This window comes from Apteryx mantelli, chromosome 22 (assembly GCF_036417845.1).
Source record: "Apteryx mantelli isolate bAptMan1 chromosome 22, bAptMan1.hap1, whole genome shotgun sequence".
Classification (NCBI taxonomy): domain Eukaryota; kingdom Metazoa; phylum Chordata; class Aves; order Apterygiformes; family Apterygidae; genus Apteryx; species Apteryx mantelli.
The window spans coordinates 8,914,345-8,939,331 of NC_089999.1; the positions used below are offsets into that span (position 1 = coordinate 8,914,345).

Consider the following 24,987-nt stretch of genomic DNA (forward strand, 5'->3'; position numbering starts at 1 on the left):
GCCCAGGCCCGTCGCCACCGCGCCTGGGAGCCCCGGATGTGGGCGGGGCGCACTCAGGAGGCGCGTCCAATCAGCTTCCGAGATGCCTCACGGGCAGTTCTCGCATCCCGTCAGAACGCGGAGACGCGGTAGGGGGCGGGACAAGAGGCGGAAGAGGAAAGGAAGCCGTGCCTGGAGTACACTTCCGATAGGGAGACCTTCCCCCCCGGTCCCGCCCTCCCGGAGTTTCGATTGGTGGAGGGGGGAACGGCGGCGACAGCGCGGCGACGGCTCTGATTGGACAACGCCTGGCCCATTTCACTTACGTCACCGGCCTTGCTGGGGGGGCCCTATGGGGTGCTTGGGGGGGGGGGGCGAGGGGCCCTTCGGGGCCCTGTGGGGCGAAGGGGACCCTCCGTGGGGTGCTGCGGGGTGAGGCCCCGTGCAATGGGGCCTTCTGGGGACTGAGGGGGGCCCCCATGGGGTCCTGGGGGGTGCTGGTGGGCAAGGGAGCCCTCAATGGGGTCTCCTAGGGTGACGGGGACCCCCCGTGGGGTGCTTTGGGGGCGAGGGGCCCCCCATGGGGTCTCGGGCACTCTCCGTTGGGTGCTGTGGGGTGAGCCCCCCCCATTGGGCTTCACGAGGATTGAGGGGGACACCCCCATGGGGTGCTGGGGGGCAAGAGGCACCTTCCATAGGGTGCTGGGGAGCAGGGCCCCCCCATGGGGTGCTGTGGGTCAAGGGGGACCCTCCATGCGGTGCTGGGGAGCAAGAGCCTCCCCCAAAAGGCCTTATGGGCATTGAGGGGGACCCTCTGTGGGGTGCCTCTGCCTCCCCATGGGGCCTCGTGGGCCAAGGGGGAGCTTCCGTAGGGTGCTTTTGGGGTGCTGTGGGGTGAGGCCCCCCCCACAGACACCTGTGGGGCAGGGCTAGAGCACGCGGGCCCCACAGGGGCAGTGGCAGTGCCCACGCAGGCCAGCCCACGTGGCCCCACAGTGCTCACGTGTCCCCCCCCCAGGCCCAGGGCCAACCCACCCCACGGCCGGAGCACGGGGCCTCCTTCCCACCAGCGCCCGGCACCGGGGCCGTCAGCACGTCGGCGATTAGCCGCCATCCTCGGGCCTGCTGCCTTGTTCCCCCCGGGAGCGCAGCCGTCACTCAGCCTCTGGGCTGGCTCAGTATATTGTGAAAACGTGAGGTACAACACGTCGCGGAAAGACGAGCGGGGTTAACGCACCGCAGCCACCAGACGGGCGGTCGCTCGCGTCAGGGCTTGGGCACGGCAGGGACGCCCTGCTGTTTCGGGCAACAGGAGGGGGCGTCCGTGCCCCATTAACCCGGCCCTGTACGGAGGGTCAGGCTCCCTTCCCAAAATCAAGGCCGCAGCATTTATCATCAGGACAGACAAGCAGCCGGTACCCAAGCGTCCGGCCGCCGTGAGCTGCGAAGCCCCCATCAGCACTGCAGGAAAATCACGTCTGCTCAGGGAGTCCGCCAGAACAGGGCTTCCCCGGCTCAACCCCCCGCTGCGATATCCTCCGCACGCACCTGCTCTGCAGGTGCGATATCTAGAAAAACGGCGTGTGCTCAGTCAGGTGGGGGTCTCGGTGAGGGGGGGGGGGTGCCCTTCATAACATGACCCCGGCTGTCCTCGCGTGCCGGGGCTGCATGATATCCACGTGACGGCAGGAATGCGGCAACACAATCCGGGCCTTGAGGAACGTGCCCGGCGTGGGCAGAAGCAGGAGGACAGAGCGAGCCTTGCTGCATGGGCGCGGAGGCAGAGCGGCCGCGCTGCGGAAGGGGCAGCTCCTGAAAAGCTGCGCAGAAATGGGCCAAATCCAAACGACAGCGCTGGCTGCCCGCTCTGCCCCGGCTGGGAGCTGCGCGAGACACACGGGCGCTCAATAACCGCCGCGGGCCCCAGGGTGACAAACCCAAACCCTGCACCTGCAAGCTTCCTTGCGCTGTCCCCAAATAGAAGCATAAGCAGCTTTGGCCACGAGTCGTCTCCAGCCTCCCACTACCCACATGCGTCGCTCGTCTTTCTCTGTCCAAACAGAAATGTGTCTGAGCCCTTATTTTCCTCCTCGAGACAAAAGCCACCCACCCCGAGCAGTGCACGGCTGGTCGTTTCAGACTGTTCCCCTGCCGGTTCAAACCAGCGGAGAAATTGCACGTTAAGGGTTATTTGCCAGACAGAGAGCGTGACAGAGAGCCCCAGCGGATTTCTCAAAACGGGCACACGTAACCCTGAGCGGGATGACCCTGCATTTCTGCAAGGCGCTGGGCCCCTGCGAGCAGCGCAGCGCATGGGAGTCGGGAGGGAAAAGGCAACGTGAGGAGAGCTGTGGGCAGTCCTGCTGCCCCTTACGCTTCCGTAGAAAGGAGAGGGAAAAAACCCCTAACAGAGGTAGACTGTGATGTGTACGGTGTGTTTTTACTCCGGAGGGGGAGACGTGGGCCTGTGCTGAGCTCTGGCCCCGCTGGGGCAGCCCGGGATGCACAGTCCCTTTTCCCCTCTGAGCCCCTTCCCCTCAAGCTGTTTCGTTTGCAACTGTTTATTAAAAGCTCGTGTTAGTATGAGCGCTTGCTGCCACGCAGGAGCGTTACGGGGGCTCTGGAGCAGGACTCTTCATTCCTAAAAGATGCCCAAATCTGGCCCATCTGACAACCCCTCCTCCGTGGGAAGTGACCACCGCGTAGCCCCATCCTGGCCAGCAATTCGCTCTCTCCCACGCTTGTGCAGGGGGACTTGTTGCACCTGGGAATGAAGCGACACTGGAAACACGTCCAGGTGCCAGGAGGATTTGGCAGCCGGTCCCCTAGTGCAGGGACGATGCACCCGCTGCCCGGCGCTCTGCTGCCTGGGCCGGACTCACCGCGGGCTGATGTCAGCCTCTCCTTCCATCACCCACCTGGGACTATCTCCTCGGGGAGGACTCACACGTGCAGGGTTTGGCTTTTGCTGGACTTGGCCTCGAGGGTGAAGCCTTGGAGCCTCTCCTGCCTGGTGGGACGTGCCATGGACAGCACAGGGCTGGCAGCAAGGTCCCCATGATGCTGGCCCATGGGCAGTGCTGGTGCTCAGCCAGTGGCATGCCACAGGGTGCAGCACCAAAGGGGTCAGATACACATGGCAGCTTTCGGCTGTCCGGAACAGCAGCAGGGAAACAACGCTCTTCTCCCTGCTCCCTTTTCATCTTAGTGGTGGCCTTACAGAGCTGCGAGACCTGTCGGGGCTTTCTTGAGCAGCTCCCAGGTATCCGACCACATCATCCAAAGGTGCAGGGGAAGCAGGGCCCCAACACCTGGTCCGGGAGCACCTTCTCTGCAGCGTGGGGCCCAGGAACTGCAGCTGCTGGAGCAGCCCAGGTGCTCTGGTTAGTGTGGATCCTCCAAGCAAGATACTGAAATACCCATGCTCATTCTCCACTGCTCTTCTTCCTCACTGTCCTTCTCCACAGGCCTCGGGGCTGCTCATCCCCTGGACCCTGCAGGGAAAGGGGCTATTTCTCCTTGTCCTGTTGCACCTCCCGGCTGGACTTGAAGAAGTCACTACGCAGCAGGCGGTAGAAGAGGATGATGTTCATGGGTGTCATGATTGCCATGCCCACCGTGCCCACTGCGTACGTCACCAGGGGCACGTTCTCCCGATTGAGAAAGAGCCACCGCGTCATCCAGGCCAGTGTGGCAATGCGAAACACCACGTAGGTGCCCAGGTTGATGATGCTGTTGAGGCGGTAGCAGGTGGTGTGCACTAGGTTGGCCATGAGCAGAATCTGCCGCAGGTGGAGGAAGATGGAGTTAATCTCCACCAGCAAGGCCACGAGGGCAAACCCGACGTACTGATGGAGCACCACTGCAATACCAAAGCAGATGATCACCTGAGAAAGAGAAAAGAGGAGAGGCTGAACCGGGGAGCTGATGTCTCCTCAGGAGGGTGTAGGTGGTTGCAGGAACAGCAGCTCTCAGTCGCCGCAAGCTGGAGCCCTTCATGCTTGGATGCAATGTGGAGCAGAGGTGCAAACCGTTGTCACGTCAGTGCCAAACCACTGGTCAGCATCTCAGTCTCCAGCTGGTGCTGCTGCCTCCAGCATGAGATCAAGTCTCGCCACCTTTGCACGAGGCCTGAGCGTTTTCTTCTGGTGGGAGGAAGGGGCAGACAGAGGAGATGGAGACACTTCTACAAACTCCGGGCTGGAAAAGGAGAGGGGAACAGCCAGATCTAACCCTGCTCTTTTGGCCTGGGGAATGCTGTTGCTTGTGGTCCAGCAGGTTTTTCCTCCCACAGTGAATGTGGAAAAACAGCAGGATGATGCAGCAAGAGGGGAGACGTACAGCCTGGGGCTACGGCTGCTGCTGGCTCCGGGACTCTCCCCAGGACAGACACGTGGAGGGGATTAAGCGGCTTTGGTGCACTAGAGCGCCCTGTGGCTGCTTTGCTGCATACTTGGACCTTTCTTCAGTTTATTCCAGCAATGCTGCTCTCTGTACGGGCTCTTTAATGAGATTATCCGCTCCCCGCTAGCTAAGTCACTGTCTTGGCCTGAATTAGATCTGTTGTGGAAATGACCTTCTGACTCGCCAGCAGCAGCCAGCAGCAGCCAGCAGAGCTGGACTCTGCAGTGATGGCAGACCCAGCAGAACCAGGAGCCCCTCTCAGGTCCTGCCAGCCCCAGCCTGGTGGAGCAAGTGCTGGGGGTCCGTCCCCACCTCGCCGACTACCCCTGTGATGAGAGGTGCAGTCCTCAGACCCACTCCCCCTCAGTGCTGCACCCCCCAGAGCGTCCGCTGGACTCACCACGGAGTGATGGAAAAGCAGCTCCCAGGACTGCTGAAGTTTCTGATTGCACAACATGTCCACGAAGTCTTCGAGGAAATAACCTGGGAACAGAGATGCCGTGAGCAGGGGGGCCAGGATGGGCTGGGGGCTCAGCCCGGGAGCAGCAGCCTCTGCAGCCGGTGGGGCCATGCAGGACCCTCCAGGGCAGTGATGGCTATGGCTCTGCTGTGCAGGTGGGGGGTCACACGTGGGACCACACACACTGGGAGGAGGAAACTGCTGTGAGTTTTGCATCCCTCCTGCAATTGCGCTGCAGGATGCACTGCTGGAGAGAGGAACTAGCTGATCCCTTGGGTGCTGTGCCCAGTGGAGGGCGAGATGTGAGTGCACCCAGCACTTGGACCCTCACCCTTGGGAGGGTCTTGTCCTGGGACTGATCGCTGTTGAGCTCTTCTGAGCTTGGAGCCCTTGGTAGCAGCAGGATTTGCTGCCAGCAGCAAACCCCATGGAGGCATTTTAGACATCCAACCTTCCCTGCTGAGCCGTAGCGACACTGGGAAGCCCGTTAGCACTGCCCACGGCGCTGGCAACAGCTCTGCAAGGTGCCAAAGGGGGAACGAGCTCGGGTCTCCCAGCCTCCACGTCGGTGGGTTGGGGCGAGTGCAGGGATAGGCAGGAGGTCCGAACTGCCCGCTTTGGGGGAGGCTTTGGCAGGACCTGCATGAATCCAATATCATAGGCACCGTTGGGATGCCCCCAAGCCCCGGCTGCCCCAGGAGGACTGTGGCGGGCAGTGGGCAGCCTGGTGCCCGGTACCTCCTGGCCGTGGGCGCCGTGGGACAGAAGGGAGCCACTGTCCTTGCCAAGAATAGGGCGATTGTTTGGGGCGCCCGAGACGTCGCCACCCGGGACGTGGCACGGGGGGCTGGTGCCGGGCACCGACAGTCCCTAGGGAAGCCCCCGGGTGCGGAGCAGCCCGCTCCCCCTCACCTATGGACATGGCGACCAGGCTGTGCGCCCCGGGGGGATGCGTGCCGGCCAGGTCCTCGGGCAGCCCGGGGTGGAGGCAGCACCTGTGGGAGAGGCGTCGTGAGCACCGGGCAGTGCCCCGGTCCCCCCGGTATCCCCCTCCAGTCCCCTCGGTGCCTCCCGTGCCCCCTGATGCCCCTGATCCCCCCAGTGCCTCCCTGTCCCCCACTACTCCTGGTGGCCCTGATCTCCCTCCCACCCGGCACCTCCTTGCCCCTGGTGCCTCCCTGCTCCCCCCGGTGCCTCCATCCTCCATCAGTGCCCTCGTGCCCCTCGGTGGCGCCGGGAGACCCCTGGTCCCTTTGGTCCCCCCCCCCCCGTATCGCAGTACCCCCAGGTGCATTCCCGTCTCCAGGTCCTCCCCGGTGTCCCCGGTCCCTGCCAGCGCCCCCGGTGCTCCTCGGTGCTCCTCGGTGCCCCCCGGTCCCCCGGGGCCGCTCACCCGGCCAGCGCGCCGCCGCCGCTGAGCAGGCTGTGCGCCAGCGACGTCCAGATGTTGCGCCACTTCCAGCGGTTGCGCCGCGCCGACGGCGGCGGCGGCACCAGCCGCTCCAGCCCGCGGTTCAGCAGGCGGAAGGCGGCGAAGGAGCCGGCGACGAGCAGCAGCCCCGGGCCGAGAGCCATGGGCGCCGCCGGGGGGCACCGCGCCGCCGCCTCGCCGCGCTCCCGTGGGCACCGGCTCCGCCTCGTCCCCGAGCGCCTGCCCCGGCGGCACCGGGCACCGGCACCGCCCCGGCCACCGGCACCGCCCCGGCCACCGGGCACCGTCCCGGGCACCGGCACTGCCCCGAGCACTCCCGGTGCCCGAGCGATGCCCGAGGGCCCCGGGGGGGGCCGAGGAGCGGCCGGGGAGGTGGCTCCGGGGAAGCTGCCGCTGCCGGGGACACTGTTCTGCATCGCGAGTTGCTTAAACCTGCATGGGATGCTGCCGTGCATCAGCACGCCTCCGTCGCCCCTTCCTTCATCCCTGGCAGATGCTCCTTTCCCTCACCTTCATCCTAACGAAGGTAGCTAATTGCAAGGTGAGAGTGTTTTGGCGTTAATTACCCCATTAAGCGCTTTAGTTTTACTTCCTTACCCACTCAGTCACATAAACACTAAAACCCAGGGGCGTGACTATGTGACATCCCGGGATTTGCTTTCCCTCCTGGCACATCATCGCCATGCAAAGCTGTACCTGCAGAAAGAACTCACACACAGGAAGAGGGAGAAATAGGTGTTAGTTGGGTTTATGTCATTCTTCCCTTGGCACTTGCACATCAGACACGAAGACTAGGCTAAAAACCAGCTGCAAGCACCACTGCGGAGCTGCACCCTGCATGCTCCCACCTGGAGCCGGGGACGTGTTCCTTGTCCCGCTGATGTCCCTCCTCCACATCGGCAGTGACAGGCTGAAGACCCTTCCTGTGCGGAGCGGCAGCGGTCCTTCGCCCCAAAGCATCCCCAGGGTGGCTCGCACACCGTCAGGGCTGCATGGTGCCGGGGAGCCGTGCCTGACCCTGGGTACGGACCCAGAGGACCCCTCGTTTGCTCACTGGTGGATCCGATTGCGATTTCAGCAAGCAAGAAGGCCCTTACTGGCAGCCACCTCCTTTTTATGCCCCAGCACCTTGCTGAGAAAAGCAGTTTGGTTCTGTGCCTGCAGCACTAGTGTCCTCCGTCCCCCTGTCCTGCATGCGGGCTCGAGAGGAAACTCTCCAGTGTCTGGGATAGTCCAGCTCTGCTGCCAAGGACTTGTGGGAATTCAGCATCATGTACCCACAGCTTCTTTTGTTCCATCCTTTAATACTGCTCTTACATGTTTTTTTCTGCTTCCCATAATTTGATGATTCTCTTGTTGCTTTTTGATGTCGCCACCAGAAGCATGGATGCTGCGCAGTCCCTACGTCTCTTTTGCAGACAGAGTGAGTCATCATGTACACCCTGATTAATGTCAAAGTCTGCGTCTCCTTTGAGGTATAAATTTGGGATGAAATCTTCTAGTTACTCTTTGCTTAAAAAGAAGCATGTGGAGCTGGAAATCGCAGTTGCTGCCCTGGCTGGGGTAACTGACTCTGGAACATCAGCAAGTGATGTACTGGGGGAAGAGACAGCAGCTCAGATTTACTGAGGAGGCGCGTGCTCAAATCAGATCCTAACAAGGGGGAGCGGGGGGGGCGAGATATTCCCAACAGATAGCAAAGTGTCTGTTCATGCTTCAGAAATTTGCTTAAAAGCCGGAAGAGACAACGTAATTTTGCAGTGGGAAGTGACAGGGAGACACTGGTTGAAGTATTTGGCGGACCTGACTGCTTCAAGGATTATAAATAATCTAATGTATTTGGACTTGAAGGATCACATAGGCTAATTTGATACTGAGAAGGCCAAATGCAGAACCAGTTCTGCTTAGCATGAGACGTCTGTCGGAAAGGGTGGGCTGTCTGCGTCCGGCTGGGGCCAGAGATGAGCCAGGCTGCCCAAGGCACCTATATGAAAAATCACTAAACAATTAATTGCAGTATAAAATTGCAAGGAGTTGGTTCTTAATGGAAAGACTTGCGCAGTTTTTTTAGCTCAGCAAGCTTTACAGACCCTTTCCTTGGTGTTAGGAGGACAGTGAAGTTGGGGTTATGCTGTTTTTCCTAATTGTGAGGGTGCCCTGTCGCTTCTCCACCAGCAACAATATTCTTCTATTATTAACATCTGGCCGAGCTTGGGCTGGGGACAGCAACAGTTAAAACATTTCTGGGTAGAGGAGATTTTTTTACCTGCTGCTTCCCAATGGAAGGAATTTAAGCTGTGATTAACTGAGCCTGTGGTTCGGGGGCTTTGATCCCACCTACTGCAGCACTAGCATAGGCAGCAATTCTGGCAACACTAAAAACTTTACTACCTTTGGATCCGTTTGGCCCAGAGCTCATTTAACTTTACCGGGGCACGCCATAGGGCAGTGCTGTCTTACGAGCCTTGTTTTCCGCCTTCTCTGCTTTCCTCCTCTGCAGCGATGAATGAACCGGGGCTGCTCTCGGAGACGGAGACTCCCAAGCCCACTTACAAACGGATCCCTTGCCATCAGACCAGGCCAAGCATTCAGGTGCGAGCCACAGCCCTCACGACCCGCAGGAAACCTTCCGGCAAAGCGGGGAAGAGGAGCTCTCTGGCACCGCTGCCACAAGAGGTCCCTGCACCCTCGCTGCAGAGCCGGGCAGACCAGGGCCCTGCTCCGAAGGCATTCAGCATTCACACCTTATTTGGAGATGCTCCCCCTTTTCACCCCAATTTCCAGAAGTTTTCCAACAGCCCCCAAAGGCCGTTGCCTCCCTTTTTGTAGGGAGGCAGCTCAGCCCCGCAGAGCAACCAGCCTGGGGACGTGTCTGCTGGTACCTGTGCTCCCAGCAGGGCAGGGGGCTCCTTCCAGATGTCAAACAAGGACATGCCTGGGTCCATCCCATAATACCACGGGGAACACACCTAATCCCATAGCGGAGACTGTACAGTGTGGCAGCCAAGGTGTAAATCGAGGATGCGGCAGTATTTTAAATCGCCAGACACCAGCTTTTTTGTCTCGCAGGTCGGGGTTTCTCTGCAGCAGGTTACGCTACATCTGGGACCGATGCTCCATTTTCCACAGTACAGGCTCAGCAGTTCACTGATCATCCCCAATTTGAATTCTCCCAGGTAAACTGTGCCCTCTCCCAGATGCTCCCCGCCATTTGTGGACGGGAGTTTGGGCGCTTGCAGGTCGCCTCATGATGAGACGTGCTCTCACAGCTCCACCGTCCCTTACGCCAACAGGAGCCCGCTCTGCTCCCGAACTCTGGCTGGGGTTTGCCTTGGCCAACAGACGTGGGAACTTCTGACATGGCAAAGTCCTTCTGGCAAAAGTCACGAGCCTGTTTTTGGAAAGGCTCGCTCCCTTAATCCACCTCTCTCCAGCTGGGAAAGTACAAAGGCCAGCTGCTTATCTAAAGCAGGACCGGGCTCACACCTAACATAATTTGAGGAGTCCAAGATTTCGAAGCAAAACAAGCAGCTTTGCTTCCAACATTGATTAGCTGTCTTCTTCATCCCTCTGTGTCACTGCTCTGTCTGCCAGGCCGTAGGAAGGCAGATGATTCAGGGCAGTTCTACTCTCCGTATACACATTTTTATTCAGAAGTCTGTAAACCCCACGCTTATGAAAAAATCGACTGTGTAAAATGCACTCTGCACACGGCAGAGCATGCCAAAGCGTTTCGGAGGTAGCTGCGAAGACTGCTGAAATCATTGCACGCCCAAGCGCTCACCGCTCACAACCAGGAGCACCTTGCTCATGTGGGGGCCTGGATATACTCCGGATGGAAGTGTGGATGTACCTGCCTTAGCCACAGGAGAAAGGCGCACGAGTTCCTGAGCGTGGTGAGCAGCTGAAGGGTTTCTGATAGAACTGGCAGTGCTGAGTCTTTTTTACTTTTGTTCCTGGTCTGTAGCTCCATTTTCCCCCACGCAGCCCCAGGCGAAGGATTTAATGCAAGAAATACCAAAGTGTGCATCACGTAACCGCTGATCTGAGGCCTTGATCTTGTCTGGCTGGAGAAATAGTTTAGCTCTGCTCTGCGGTCTGTTCAGTCCCTCTGCTCAGGCCTGCGAGCTCGTCCCTGCAAGGGGAAAACTCTTCCGTTCCTTCCCGCAGCGTTTTGACCGGCCCTGCATGTGTCCTGCTGTGCAGACAGGGATGCCTTTACTAACCCTTAGGGACACCGTTCCTTGAATAACACAGTATCTCCCGCGAGCTTCGCAGAAGCAGGGTGTTGTGCTCCCAGCAGCCAGCTGCCTGCCCCTGCCCGGCCGCGTGCAGCGTGCTGGCACCGTCCCTTTCACAGCCCGGAGTGCAGGAATAACCCGCTCAGCCGAGACCCGGAACCACCCATGCAGAGCCTGCTTCGCCCACACGTTAAACCAGCCCGTGGCAGGATTAAGTCTTTGCTGGGTCAAAGCGAACGAGGTTGTCGGAGGCATTCTGGAGATTCTTGTTTTTCTGTCTGTCAGGAGTCTTTCTTCTCTTTCCTCAGGACTGGAAGGCTCTTTGCTCAGGATTTGGTGCACAGGACCTATAGGAGAAACCTGTGATAACAGTGTAGCATAGCTAAGGATGCCAGTGGCTCAGCTGTCTCTCAAGGCCTTGGGCTGGACCATCTATTATGAACTAGTTGGACAAAGCACGTGCCCTCTCCTTTTCTCCCCAGCTGCACAGCTATACCATGGGATAAAAAACATTTCCACCAACAGACGCATGACTGCTTCTGCTTTCCTGCTGCTTTCAGTCTTGCGAGCATCTTCTCCGCTGCTGACAAGCACACAGCATGACTTCTACCTGTGGCCACAGGTGGGACCTTTCCCATGACTGCCGTCCCACACGGCAGTGATACAGGCACAAGTCCTGCGAGCATGGCAGCATGCTCGATTCCTTATGTTTCTCCCACAGTCTTAGTAACTGACATGCCCCAAATTTGTCCACTGTATGGATTTTTTTACCTGCTGCTATTAGTAAGGTTCCTCCTTTCCTGATGCGACAGAAGAACAGGGAAACGTGGGGTCAGGTGTCCATCCAGCCTAGTATCCCATCTGTTATTATGGCCAGACATGAACGCTTAGGAAGAATATGTGAAACCCCACATATGATTATTCTTACCCTATAAGCAAATCCACTTTCCTTCGCCATCTTCTTCTCCTGTGGGATAAACATATTTTCCTGCTCAGTTTACCACTCTGAAGCTTGAGTAATTCCTGATAGATATCTGTGTGCTTTCTGGTTACGCGCACAGTCATGGGGTATTTCTGACACCACCAGTTTTTGCAGTTCAGAGAGGTTCAGAGCGAACCCGGCAAGGCGGACACATGCCTCGGGCACCCAAACCCCGGCGTGCAGCTCTGCATGTCACCGAGCCCCCTCAGTGACTCCTGCATCAGGAATATAAGTGCAGGAGCTTCAGAGCTGCTTCTCCTGCTGTATTCCCTTCTGAATTCTCTCGGTATTAATATCACAAACCGAGCTGCTCTGAGAGCAATGTCCCATTAATCATTTTAGCTCTGCTACAGTTTTACCTTGCTTCCTCTTCCTGTGCCTAAACGTTCTTCCCTAACATTTGACTCTGTATGTAATGTTCGGTTAAAATCAGCAGCTCTTCTAAGGCAGGAAAAGACAGTGACCTGCTCAAGCTGGGGGCAAAGCAGAGAAGGGACAACTATATGTCTGCAAAGCCACGGCTCCGTTATGGCGTAGAAAAATGTGCTGTGCTGGCTGATGGGAATAGGGACTTGAAGGGAGGAGGGATACTCCCATTAAATCTTTGCCTATAAACTCAAATTTTCTGGAGCGCAGGCAAGGCTGTGTCATGCTGGAGAGATGCAGAAAAAATGAAGATATCTAGTAAAATACGAGGCCAGCTCCTCAGCTAGGGTGAGTCAGCCCGAAGGCAGCTGGCAGGTCCTTTAAGAGACTGCTCGGCTTACCTGTGCGCTGCGGGGGCTTAGGGCACCGCTTCCTTTCTCTTCCTTCCTTCCTTTCTCATTTTAATCCTGCTCTGTTTTACAAACAAAGGTCTGAACCACTCTGAATAGCTGGCTCTGGGTTACCTAATAAAGGGCCAAAGACGCTTACAAAGTATATTCCAGAGAATCTGCCTCCAACACCATCCCATTCCATGAATCCCTTGCATCTGTGCGTTCTCCCGGGTGTTAGCTGCCACAGAGGCGGTGGCTAGGCTCAAGCCTCTACTCTTACAGCCAATGCCTTTTTTAACTTTCCTGACAGAGTAGGAGTCCTTTGCCGCTGTTGTCTTTATCCCTGTCAGAGGGGAGGATTTTGTTTCTTCTTCCTCCCTTTGCACCGTTCAGAAGCCATTCCCCCGCCGCCGAGGCTTGGCCGCAGCCAGCATCCAGATTAGCTGCGTTGCAAAAGTCACCGCGTGGCACCGAAGCAAGTGCCACCTGGCTCGTCCCAAAGCCGGGCACCAGCCTTTGTACCTGCCGCTTTGCTGGAGCGCTGCAGCTTTTGTCCGTAAGCGTTTTTCGGCAAGCAGCATTTTTCGGCAAGTTCTGCTGAGTCAGAGAAAGCCTCCGCGAGGGCTGCTGCGTCTCCACGTGGGAACTTGCTTCTGGAGAATAATTACAGAGTTTAAACAGAGCCCTTCAGCAGCCAAACTGCTTCACGCTCAGGCTCCTGGCCAGGAGGCAGAGCCCAAAAGCTGCTTGTTGGCACCGAGAGAGAAAAAAGCTTCACACCTGTGCCCATCGTGGGCACGCACCGCACCGGGGCTACGCTCGCTCGTTATATTGCCCGGCCCTGGCACCGGCCCCGGAGGAACGGGCACCAACAGCTTGCCCACCGCGTGATGCAGCGAGCGGCGTCGCAAATAGCCAGCGTGGGATCGGGTCCCCGGGACCAGCCGGCTCCACCTCGCGCTTGCAGAGCATCCACGTGCACGTCCTTTCCTCCGGGCCGAGCCCACCGCAAGACGCGGCGGAGGATTTTTGTTTGCCCGCTCCCCACACGCTGGGTTTACGACCGGGCTGTGCTCCAGAAAGCTGGTCCCTGCAAAGCTCTGCCACCGCAAGGGAGATGGTGAAAACACGCCGAGAAACTTTTTCCCCCTAACTTTTGAGGCATATTTTAAGGTTTTCAGACATATTGACTGTGAAATAGAGACAAAAACTGGAGTAGACACAAACAGCGTAGGCATTACTCCCATTTTTGCAAATCCCACTCCGTTGCAAAAATAGCACGGTGGCCAAGGGTAAGTAGCGTACTGCTTTCTGTAAGGCTTAGCTAACGCCTTCGCTGAACAAACAGCACCGGGACCCCGGTGCCTGGCCGTCGGCTAATCAAAATTTGTATGTGCACAAGCAGAATTTGTATTTAAGTCACTTGCAGAGATGCTGAATGCTTCATACTCGTTAAAATCAGCGGGAGCTGGAAGGACTCCAGGCCAAAAAATTGAGCTAAATCATTTTGAATGTTATAGAAATGCATAAAAAGGAGTGAAACCATCCCAAAGTGCTGCAAAGACACAGTGCGCTGAGCTGCAGCGCATGTCAAGAAAGAAAAGGGGGTACCAGGCACGCACCGGGGTAAAACTGTTTACCCGATTTTTGTTGCCCCAGCTGTATTGCGCACGATGCAGCCAAGTCTTCAGACCACGCCTGCGTCGCAGTTCCTAAGCGTCCCCAGCACTTTTGCAAGCAGTTTCTAAACGCGGGCGAGCGCAAATAACAACGCGCCGACCAATTGCAGAAAGCAGATAAGCGTTGCGGGCCGGCTCCTTCCCACACTGCCGCGCTCCTTCCCGGGGCGCCCACCTCTGGCTCCCGCCCGGTGCCGAGGCGTTGCCTAACTTTCCGGGAGCGTCGACCCCGATGCGGGCTGGCGGCGGGTGGCCAGGGCGGCCAGGATCGCTTTCGCCGGGAGCGCCCGGACGGCGGCGGGACCGCGTGAGTATGCCGCGGTGCTTCCCTCGGGGATGCTGGCGGCGCGGCAGCGAGTCGTCGCTTCTGTGTCTCGCGGCGTTTCTTTTTGCTTGTTCTGCCTGCCACACCGACGCACCCCCCCGACGGAACCTTTTGTGCTCGGTTTTTCATTTTTTTCCTGCAAAACAGAGACGAAAGCAACCTCGCCCCTCAGCCAAGCCTAACAAAGTGCTTGCTAAGGCCGGGAGAGCACTAATGATGGGGTTTTTGCCTCCTTTTTGGGCGGGAAGCCGACTGAGACGGGGGTTACCTGCATTTTTGTCAGCTAGTGCCCATAACAAGCCCGGCGCTGCAGAACGGGCTTCAAATTTGGGGATAAAGGGAGAAAAAGTGGAGAAACGTGCATTTTCTGTGCGGGTCGTTCCCAGGTGTTTGCTGTTATCCGTCATCCCTGCTGTGGCCAGACACCCTGGGGGGGAGCCTCGGCTTTTTGTCCCCAGCCCGGATGGGGGGTGACATCACCCCGGTTTTTGGGGCGAGGAGCTGGTGAGTGCCCAGGGGGAGGCCATGCCCGGGGCGCTGCCATCACCCCCATCCCTCCGCTCACCCGCAGGCGCCGCCGGCATGGACTGCGGAGACACCGTCACCGCCGAGGTCTGCGAGGAGGCCGACATGCGGGACGGCGAGTGAGTGCCCGGGCCCGGGGGGGAAGGCCCAGCGCGGCGCCATGAGGCCTGGGCTGGTGGTGATGGTGGTGGAGGCCGGGACGGCGTCGCCATGGCGACCGTGCCACCATGTTGGCCCAGCCCGGCTCCCCACCCCGGGGCGCTGCGTCCCCCCCCCAGCCGCCCCCCACCTCCCCATCCGCCTCTCCCGCAGGCTCCGGGAGGCCACGGTGGCCGGCCACACCGTGCTGCTGGTGAGGAACGGGACGGAGTTCAGCGCCCTGGGCAGCAGGTGCCCCCACCATGGCGCCCCGCTCAGCAGAGGTAGCCCCCCGCCCCGAGGGCCCCGGCGGGAACGTCCACGCTGATCGCACGGTTCGGGGGTTTATTGCTTTTAATCACAGGCATCTTGAAAGGCAAAAGGCTGCGCTGTCCCTGGCACGGCGCCTGCTTTAACATCAAAACCGGAGACATCGAGGAGTATCCTGCCCTGGACTGTCTTCCCTGCTTCAAGGTGAATTCGTGCTCGCACGTCCCCCTCCCGGCTCGCTCCCAAACCTCCACGCTTTCCTGCACTCGTTCCCGTGAGCGCTCGGGGTGCCATTCCCAGCGCCGACCGGGAGGATCCTGCCCCGGTGCCGTGCTCCCGTTACATGTTGCTGCACACGGGATCGTTTCTTGGGGTTGCGTAGCCCCCTGTCCCAAAGCTCCTGGCTGTCAAGGGGGATGCGATACCCCCGGCAGCACTGCATCCCGCACAGCCAGCCCAGCTCTTCTTGGAGGAAAAAAGAAAAGAAAAAAGGATTGGTACCTTTTCCTGAGTGCCCCTGGGATGAGGAGAAAAGCTAGCGAGCTCGTCAGCACCAACAGGAGCTGCCACAGCTCGCCGCGGCGTGACCGAGACCCTTGTCCTGCGGTGTTCAGCTGAGCAGAGCGGGGCCACCACGAACACCCAGCGGCACCTGATCCTTGCTCCTTAGGGCCAGACTCCATCACCCTGCTTCTTCCCGGGGGGGTCTCTAGCTTTGTGTCCCAGACACCTTTCCCTCCAGGCTCTAAACTGCGTGGCAGCTCACCGTTATCCCCACTAGCAGCCAAGCCAGACGCCTGCCCGTGCTCTCAGTCACTGCGGGGCCAGAAAGCATGGAGCAGCATGCCTGCTCGAGCGGCGCCGCTCAGGAGCGCTCCTGCCACCACCCCTTGAGCGCGGCACTGAAACGCACTCTGCTTTCATCCCTGCAGGTGACAGTGGTAGATGGAAAGGTGTTTGTTACAGCAAAAATGAAGGTACTGACCTTACCTGCTGTCACTAAGCACAGCCAGCACCTTGGGCTAGACGTGACTTCAGTATTTCTCACTTTCTTCCAGGATCTTGAAAGCAGCCGGAGGGTGAAGGACACAAGTAAGCGATGCCTTCTCAACCAGGACACGGTGCTGCTCCTGGGGGGAGGTCAGTGATGTGGTCTGTACTCTGCCCTCCCCACAGATGCTGGGAGCTGCCAATCTCTTCTCCAGGGAGGGCTTTCCTCCTCCCTCCTTCCCCAGGGTGATGTGTAGGGGGGCTGAGCTGAGCATCTCTTGTAGGTGTCGCTGCCCTGGTCTGTGCAGAAACACTTCGCCAGGAGGGCTTCACTGGCAGGATCATCATGGCCACCAAAGAGAAACACAGCCCATATGACAGGTCTAAACTGAGCAAGGTTTGTGTGTGGGAAGGGAAGCACTGTGCCAGCTTTCATGTATGATTCAGGGGCATGGCCCACATTCAGGACCAGGCTGAGTGACAAAATGATCCATTCTGGCAAGCCAGTCAGAGCTCTGAGATACCCGCGAGGAAAGGGGGTATACTTCCCGGCTAATGTCTCACTGCTTCCTCCCAGAAAGTCTTTGATCAAAGTCCACCATAAGTTAGAGGTTTTATCCCCTTCAACTGAGTTCTCCCTGCTAGAGCTGAGCTGATGGCTTTTTGAGGGGGCGACAGGAAGATGATGGGGATGGGGCAGTGTGAGCAGCTGTGAGTCACTAGTGCAGAATTTGCCTCTTATGCAAATGTACTTCCCTGTAAACACTGCAAGAGTGTCACTGGCAGTAGGAAGAAGTGCTTCACTTTACATTTCTGCTTTATTTGCAGGAAATGAACTTGAAGGCTGAGGACATCTACCTGAGGACACCTGAATTCCTTCATGCTCGTGGCATAGAGCTCTGGACAGAGAGAGAGGTGTGAGAGCAGCTCAGATGGGTTCTCAATGCATGGTCCTGTCCCTGCTGTGTGGAGGTGATGCCCACACCTGCAGGCATAATGTTATATTTCCAGAAAGCAGGGCTCTGCTTCAGTACACATTATCTCCTGGGAGAGCACTCCAAGGCCAGTGCTAGGGCCTGTGTGCGTGTTTTGGGTGTAACATCTATCTACACTACACATGGACAGTTGTGCCCATCACATGCAAAAAGGGTGACCTTTGAAACTAGCTTTCTGTGCACCCCTTAGAAGAACCCAGATTTAGTGCTGTGATGTTCAGTGTTCCCAAAGCCTAACACCTGTGGGAAGTGAGAGACAGGACCCCAGCATTTCCTTGTTGTACCTTGGTGTTCAAATATAGGAGATTCAGTCACAGACAAGCAGAACAGATTGATGTGGCAGGACACCAGTGCTGGTGTCGACCAGAGATGCTTGTTTGATCTTCACCTCCTATCTTCTCCTGCAGGCAGTGTCAGTGGATTTCCAGAGGCAGAAGGTCCGCTTCAAGAATGGGTCCTCCCAGAAGTACAATCACCTGCTCATTGCCACAGGCAGCCAGTGAGTGTACAAAATACTTGTCATGTGCAAGATTTCTGACAGGACAAGATGGCTCGATACTGGGGCTTGGAGGTCTTCAGTAGCATCAGGCACTCTAGAGGCGCATGAGAGGGAGGGGAATAGGGGATGAGATGAAAGGATAGGGTGGGATGAGAAGGCCAAGGGATTGCGTGGGTTTGTGTGGCCTCCCTTCCTCCCTGTTTCATTTATGATCATGACACATGTCTGGATTATCTCTCTTTCAGCCCCAACCCCCTGGAAGTCCCAGGTGCAGACCTGCAGAACATATGTCTTCTCCAAACCCCAGAAGACTCTAGCAAGATCTTAGAGCTAGCGACTGGCAAGAATCTGGTGATCATAGGAGCTTCATTCGTAGGTACCAGGCTGGGGTGGATATCAAATCGTTAATGATAGCCTTGAAACTCACTTCTGCTGTGTGTGCAGATTAACTAGGGGCCCTCAGGGAAGGGATGTTCATTTGCTACCTGGCTTGGTCCCTCCCTGGAGTCCTGTAACTAGTGGGGCATGTGTTACCCAGCGTGCAGTAACTCTTTCTTGTGATAGCCAGAAACTTTGAGAGCTGTAAACAGTTCTTGGACCTGGACGGAGGGAAATGTGAAAAAGTCCTTACAAAAGGGAGCTTATGAAAAGGCTACTGTCCTTTGGAGGAGCTGGACTCCCCAGAAGCACTGGAAAAGGAAGGGGGCAAGGCAAGGAAAGGGGGCTGTTTTGCACACAGCCAGGAGCTTTTCTTTGTAGTTCCTAATATCTGGGTCAACAGTGCATGAGAACAGAGAATTGGGGGTGGGGGAGGCTAAATATATCAGCCCAGAAATGCATAGAAGAGCAGTTAAGTGCTGGCAATACATCAGAGTTGTTCTCTTCATCTAGAAGGGGAAAAGATTTCCAAGGAGGAGGGTGCAGGTTCATGCTTGCAGCAGACTTACGTTGGGCATGTCCTTTGCTTGCAGGAATGGAGATAGCTGCCTTCCTCTCAGATAAGGCTGCTGCCATCTCGGTGGTGGAGAAAAAGGAGTTCCCTTTCCAGAATGTGCTGGGTTCTCAGGTTGGAGGTGTTGCCATGAAGGTTAGGAAATCTGGTGTTAATTTCCAGGACAGAGAACACACACCATCCAAACAGCCTTGTGATCTGCACCAACCCAGACAATCCAGCCCTTGCTCTGAGTCATAACCTTACATGTCTAGCCACCTTTCTCACATAGGGCTCACCGAAGCGAGCTGTGCGTACAAGGTTGGCCCCAAGCTCCCTCACGCAAGTGTCACATCTCCCCCAGATCAACTACATCACCAAGCCCACTCACACGCTGGTCCTGACCAGGATAGCTGAGGAAAGCCAAGCCGGGCTTCCAGTGTGCCCCGCACCAGCTGGGAGGTGGGGAAACAAATGAAACCTCTCTGCAGCCTGGAGCAGCAGTTCAGCTCCCTGCCTGGGTTTTGACTGGGTACTGCTGTTTTTATCAGCCTAGATTTTCCTAGTGAGCACTTGTACCAGCTTCCTCTTCCTTTACAGATGCTGCAAAACAAGGGGGTGAAGTTTTACATGAAAACAAAACTCTCTGAGCTGAAAGGAAAAGATGGAAAGGTCAGTCATGCCCTTGTGATTCCTGAACCGATAGCTTTAGGGGGAAAACCCCCAAACTGAGGTATATGCCTGTGCCTAGACTCTCTCTTGCCATGTACAGACCCTCACTGCACACAACTCTGGGCTCAAAGGGTACCAGCATGTGTTTATATCTTAGGGGCAACATCTTCATTTTCTCCTATGTACCTAGCAACATGTTAGTTGGACAAAGTGGTTTAAAGTCAAGATCTGAACCTAGGGAAGCAAAGAACCAGGCAGCTGGGAGGCTGTGGGAATTAGCACAGAGTTTTTAGCCCTTTGTTAATAATTCTGCTTCTTTCCTAGGTCACAGAAGCTGTTCTGGACAGTGGAAAGAAAATACCTGCAGATGTGGTGCTGGCTGGAATAGGTAAGAGACTCCAGTTGGGAGAAAGAGGCAGTTTGGGGGATGGGGAAAGCAACCAGCAATCCCAGAGAACTCTAGTCCATTCCCAGGGCACACCATTCCTTGCATCTCTTCCTTACTGTATTATCCAGCCCTTCCTCCTGGCCCCAAACACCTGAGAAAGTCCCTTGCCCGTGAGCAATCACTTGGCAGGAGGGAAGCAGCACTTTCTGTATGACTTTGGCATGCTTGCTGAGCTCTGTAGGTCGCTCCTGTGTTATCAGAGCGCACTTTGTTCTGTGGCCTGGTTTTATTGCCCCTGGATCAGCTAAGCACCAGCCCAAGCACTGGTCACTGCTGCTAGCTGCTCTGGTCCAGGCGGACCGAACAGACACCAAAGGCATGTGCCTGCTGTAGGGGCCTAGGCCAAATTTCCTCCCTGCCTTTGCAGAGCTTTGCTGCATGTGTCCTTGCTCCTTTCCCCACAGGGGCATCTCCCAGTTCAGCATTTCTGAAGGGCACCTCCATTGCCAGGGACAGCAGCGGTGCCATCCTGGTGGATCTGGTAAGTGCCAGCTGGGTGTCCAGGGTCCTCACCCGGTCCCATTCCCCCCATCATTGCACTAACTGCCTTCTGTCCCCTCAGCTCATGCAAACCAACATCCCAAATGTCTTTGCTGCGGGGGATGTGGTTTCCTTTCCTGTAGCGCTGCTCAATGGGAAGCAATCAAGCATCCATCACCAACAGGTGGCTGAGGCCCACGGTGAGACAGGGAGCTGCCTTGCTTCTAGCTCCCCGTGGAGAGAGGTATCGAGGAAGGGGGGCCGAAGGGACAGCACAACAACAGGATGCGGGGAGCCCTGCCTGCTGGCTACCCAGGCCAAAGCTGGGCAGAAAGGGTCCGTGGCGCACACACAAGCATCATGAGTTAGCCATGCGCCCTTGTAGGTAAACTGATCAGAGAGCAGGAGCCTGGCTCCTCACAAACAGCTTACCCGGAGCCAGCCCTGGTGCGAGGGAGAAGGGGAGAGATACCTCTCCAGGCACCCTCTGGCCCAATCTTCAGTGAGTCTGGACCAAGGCATATAACTGCTCCGTCCACATCAGCTCTTAGCTCGAGTGATTTGGGGCACCAAGAAGCCAGAAGGTGGGGTTGGGATGAGCAGGCTTAAGATTCAGCAATTTCTTTGAAGATCTACAAGAAACAAAAATATTTCCTCTGCTGGGTCATCACAGGTCACATTGCTGCCTTAAACATGCTGAAGAAACAGAAGGAACTGCACACTGTCCCCTTCTTCTGGACTACAATGCTTGGGAAAAGCATCCGCTATGCAGGTAGGAGGGAGCAGAGAGATGAGAACAGCTCAACTGGCTCCTAGCTGAGCTGCTTGGATATTACTGGGTCTGGGGTTTGCAAACACGCAGACCTTGTCCAGGCTGTGGGCAGAAGCAGTTACAGAGGTTACCCGAAGCAGTTCAAGCTTTGGACTGGCTGCCACAGCGGGTTTGTGAGCCCTGTTTCTGAGATCTGGGCCCACAAGATACACAGAGCCCTTGTTCTTTGCTGATCTCTAGTGGCTTAGAAATTACAAAGCAGGAAGAACTTCTCTCTCCAAGCCGAGTAGAGGCTTGGGGTCATGGCACAGTCCTCCACCTCCTGGTCCATTCTGCTTGCCTGGGGCCTCTAAACCCACTCCCCATCCCTGGCCCAGCCCCAGCCCAGGCCCTCCACCAGCCAGAGTCACGTCCCTTCTCCCCTGCCTGCACTTGCTGTGGCACTGTGGTGGGACTGGTGGCAGCTGCTGTGCTGGAGCTCCCTGAGCAGGCTGTAATGATCTCTCACAGGCTGCGGGGAGGGATACACGGACACCGTCGTGAAGGGCAGCCTGGAGCAACTGGAGTTCCTGATCTTTTACATCAGGTGAGTGAATCTGCAGCCAGTCTGCACCCTGACACAGCAGCACTCGGGGAACAGGGCCCAGACCTCTCCGTAACAACCTGCAGAGCCGCCTTTGGTGGGGATGCAGCTCCATGTCACCCTCCTGTGGCTGCACACCACAGGAGGCCATTGGACCAGCAGTGAAATGATTTCAGAGCATGGAGAGAAAAATGAAGCAGGACAGGCAAGGAGGAGAGACCGAGCTTCGAGCAGCTTCCACGGGAGATCAGATAGAGAGGCCACGTGGCCCCAAAACCAAAATGGGAAAGGCTAGCACTCACTGGGACAGAGATACCCACTAGGCAGGGAGCCGGGGACACATCTCCCTCTCCCCCTGCTCTCAGACTCGGTGCCCAGCCTCCAGCAGCACCAGGCGGTCTGCTGCAAGTTGCCATGCATGCTGCAGGATCAGCCTTGCCCTGATTGCTCCAATATACTGCTGGCCTACAGCCACAGCAGCATTGGGATGCTGCCACGCCGAGTTATTTGCTCTGGGGAGATCCACATACTTCTGCTTTCTCTTTCAGGGATGGCTATGTGGTTGCGGCTGCCAGCCTAAACTGTGACCCCATGGTGTCTCTGATTGCAGAAGTTTTATGCTCAGGAAAACAAATCTCTAAAGAAGAAGCAGAGTAAGTGACACCCCGAGCTGTTGGGCCACTCTGCACTGCATTCCCCACACAAGCAGAGAGCCCCCCGAGAGACGCGAAGTCAAGATGACTTACTGCAACTCCCCAATGTACCTCTTGTTTTCAGGGCCTGCGATATCACCAGTATACCCTGGCTGACACACACCTAAGCTAGTACGCGCACTGCCGCAAAGGGCACAGAGCCACCCAGGTGTTACCGCTTCTCAGCTCAACATCCTCCCATCCTGGCACAGCAGAAATAAAGGCACAAGAGAAGCTGATCCGAGTTCCTGCGTTTTCTGTTTGCAGTCAACCCTTGGCTCTGGGCTGCTCACTTGCACGCCACAGCCAAAGAAAGCTGGGACAAAGCAAAGCAGCACTTTCCCCTGTCTCCTGGAGTGGGATCTGCTGCACTGGACAAGGGGAGGATGCCCAAGTCCTGGAGCTCAGCTCTGCTGAGGATCTGAGCAGAGAGAAGGCCGTAAGCCCGTAAATGCACCAGCTCTACCCCCCCTGCCCCCAGCTTGCTGTTGGCAGGAGCTTTCATTCAGCACGCCGGTCACACTGACCTTCTGCTTTCCAAAAGCATGTTTTCCCAGCAAGGGGAGCTGTGGCCAAGGCGAGCTGTGCTCTCACAGCTGGGAACTACATAGCCTGTGTGCAAGAACTCACACCGAATACCTTACCCCTAAGGACAGAGGGCTGCGATACGACCTTTGAGTGAACAGCACCTGCTGGCATCGCTACAGCAGTCTTGAATATTGCATTAGTTTCCACAGAGAGCACTTCCCACCACCTCATAGCAGCCAGAGAGATCCAAGCCTTGCTAGCATAGACACCAACCCCGGTGGCATCCCTTCTCCTGCGGTGTCTGTGCATGGGGGGAACGCTTTGAGGAGGCAGCTGGATGCTGCAGGAAGCACAGGCTCAGTGCTAGAGGAAGGAGTTACTAGATTTTTGCAAAGCAACGGTAAGCAATCTGTGCTTTCTACAGGAAACACTGCAAACGCTGCACTTACTCACTGGTCACATGGCCCTTCGCAAGAGGAAGGGTAAGCCCCGAAAGCAGGGCAAGTTCCCAGAGGAACAACTACTTTGTCAGCCTAAAATCCCTCTGCTTTTACAATGGACATGGGCTAAACATAGCAGAGCCTCTCGGCTCAGCAAATGAGATAGGGTGATGCTGTTTTTGTTTTAAACGCACGCATCTGCGCTCTGGTACCTAATACATGAAGTTCACCTGAAATACCGCATTTTACATTTCCTGACCTCAGCAGACTTCGTGCTGTTGAATTGCTCAGGGCAATTCTCTGCCCTGAGATAGTTCTTTCCCTGGTGAGATGTGGCTATGTTTTTGGCAGAGCACGTCGGCCCTGCATGGTGACAGGAGGAAGGAGCAGATCTGAGCGTTGCAAGAGTAGGGACACTGGTGGAAGGAGCAGGCAGCTCCCCTCCCTATCAAGCCTCACCAGCACCTTGCTGCAGTGCACCGGCGGGGGCTGGGAAGCGCAGCCCGGAGCTGCTCCTCCTTGCCCTGGGGCCATCCTGCATGCACACCAGCTATTTTTTGCCCCTCAGTGCACTCCAGGGCATGCCGAGTGCTGAGCAGGTGCCAGTTACTCTGTATGAACTTGCAGTACAGCAACAAGGCAGCTGCCATAGAAGAGACTGGCTCTGGATCAAACCGGAGGTGTTTTTCCATGATCCTTTCTGAACAGAGATCGATCCGAGTGGGCTCAGCAACTGTGCTCTCTCTGGGTGGCAGCAACCATGAAGGAACTCAGCTTCTGGTAGCCATCAACATGCCAAACAGAGCAGTTTTATATCAGAACAGGCTGGAATGAAGGGCTCCAAGACGAGGAACGGTTAAGATGTGCTCCCTCTCTACCCGCCCAACACTACAGACAGCTAACGGACACCAGGCTGCTTTCTGCACACTGCTGTGTGCCAAAATTCGGTAGCAATCCTGCCCTGGGCATCTGGAGCCTGGACAGACAAGTTTAGTTGAGACTGCGTAGACTCATTTCAGCACAGGACCATTTCTCCCTGCCCGCCCTCTGATCCAGGACAGGCAGCGATCTGTCTGGCAGGCTATGCCCAACAGCAGCATCCAGATGCTCCCGTGCTTCCTGGGCACCAAACCAGCCTGGGAGCTGGTGGCACAGGCAGTGCCGCGTTCCGCCCCTACGGCGGGCGTCCCCCTCTGGGAGCGCAGAGGCTCCGGGGGAGTCCTTCCTGGCAGCACGGGGCTGGGAACCGCTCCAGCAATGGGGGGCTTTGCTGCACCACCCAGTGGCCTGACCTGGGAGACATCCCTGGGAAGAGGGCTAGGATGCAGCAAGGAACACAGCCCAGGGAAGGGCCTCGAGGCGCCCTTCTCGCCTGTCCTTGCAGCACTTCCATACTGACATTTTGCCCGGTACCAAGCTGCACAGAGTTATACAGCTCCCAATCCATCCTTTCCCCAGTGCAAGGCCAAGAGGGGAATCTCCATTCCCAGAGAACAGCTTCCGAGTCCCCTCAACGGGCCCTTTTCTGCTTCCATCCAACAGAGGAGTGGAGCCTAAAAACACAGATGCACCCAGAAAGCTTCACCCAGCCCCCTCTCAGCGCCGCTGGCCAGGGCTCACCCACAGCTCAGGCGGGGAGGGCAAACCAGCACAGCTGACGCGGCGATGCCCAGCCCGCTGCATCCAAATACCTGCGGACCTGGCGCTGCCCCAGCACGGGCTGCAGCCAGGGCTGCCCAGCCCTCGCGGGGTGCCGGTTCCCGG

At 57.0% G+C, this 24,987-nt stretch overlaps 2 protein-coding genes across 2 annotated transcripts; one reads left to right on the top strand and one right to left on the bottom strand.

Moving 5' to 3' along the window:
- Window positions 1–3,488: 3,488 nt before the first annotated feature.
- On the bottom strand, window positions 3,489–6,418 carry TLCD2 (TLC domain containing 2). The gene is made up of 4 exons (XM_067309766.1): window positions 6,237–6,418; window positions 5,756–5,838; window positions 4,784–4,866; window positions 3,489–3,866 (listed from the first exon to the last, which is right to left on the bottom strand). The coding sequence occupies exons 1-4, from the start codon at window positions 6,416–6,418 to the stop codon at window positions 3,489–3,491; spliced, it is 726 nt and encodes a 241-aa protein (XP_067165867.1).
- Window positions 6,419–14,842: 8,424 nt separating this feature from the next.
- Window positions 14,843–22,457, top strand: LOC106487696 (apoptosis-inducing factor 3-like). The gene is made up of 18 exons (XM_067309561.1): window positions 14,843–14,904; window positions 15,098–15,207; window positions 15,288–15,397; window positions 16,126–16,170; window positions 16,252–16,333; window positions 16,468–16,580; window positions 17,012–17,098; window positions 17,586–17,677; window positions 17,923–18,053; window positions 18,649–18,764; window positions 19,209–19,280; window positions 19,605–19,668; window positions 20,133–20,209; window positions 20,291–20,408; window positions 20,882–20,980; window positions 21,491–21,566; window positions 22,112–22,216; window positions 22,341–22,457. Exons 1-18 carry the CDS (start codon window positions 14,843–14,845, stop codon window positions 22,381–22,383), a joined length of 1,602 nt encoding a protein of 533 aa, XP_067165662.1. The 3' UTR covers window positions 22,384–22,457.
- Window positions 22,458–24,987: the final 2,530 nt, after the last annotated feature.

Bases quoted from the DNA above. Each gene is read 5' to 3' on its own strand.
- TLCD2 (XM_067309766.1), bottom strand. From the start codon at position 6,418: ATGGCTCTCGGCCCGGGGCTGCTGCTCGTCGCCGGCTCCTTCGCCGCC. The intron at 5,839-6,236 runs GTGAGCGGCCCC...CCTCTCCCACAG, and splicing joins GGCGGCGGCGCGCTGGCCGG to GTGCTGCCTCCACCCCGGGC. The intron at 4,867-5,755 runs GTGAGGGGGAGC...CTCTGTTCCCAG, and splicing joins CCTGGTCGCCATGTCCATAG to GTTATTTCCTCGAAGACTTC.
- LOC106487696 (XM_067309561.1), top strand. From the start codon at position 14,843: ATGGACTGCGGAGACACCGTCACCGCCGAGGTCTGCGAGGAGGCCGAC. The intron at 16,171-16,251 runs GTACTGACCTTA...ACTTTCTTCCAG, and splicing joins TTGTTACAGCAAAAATGAAG to GATCTTGAAAGCAGCCGGAG. The intron at 21,567-22,111 runs GTGAGTGAATCT...TTTCTCTTTCAG, and splicing joins TTCCTGATCTTTTACATCAG to GGATGGCTATGTGGTTGCGG.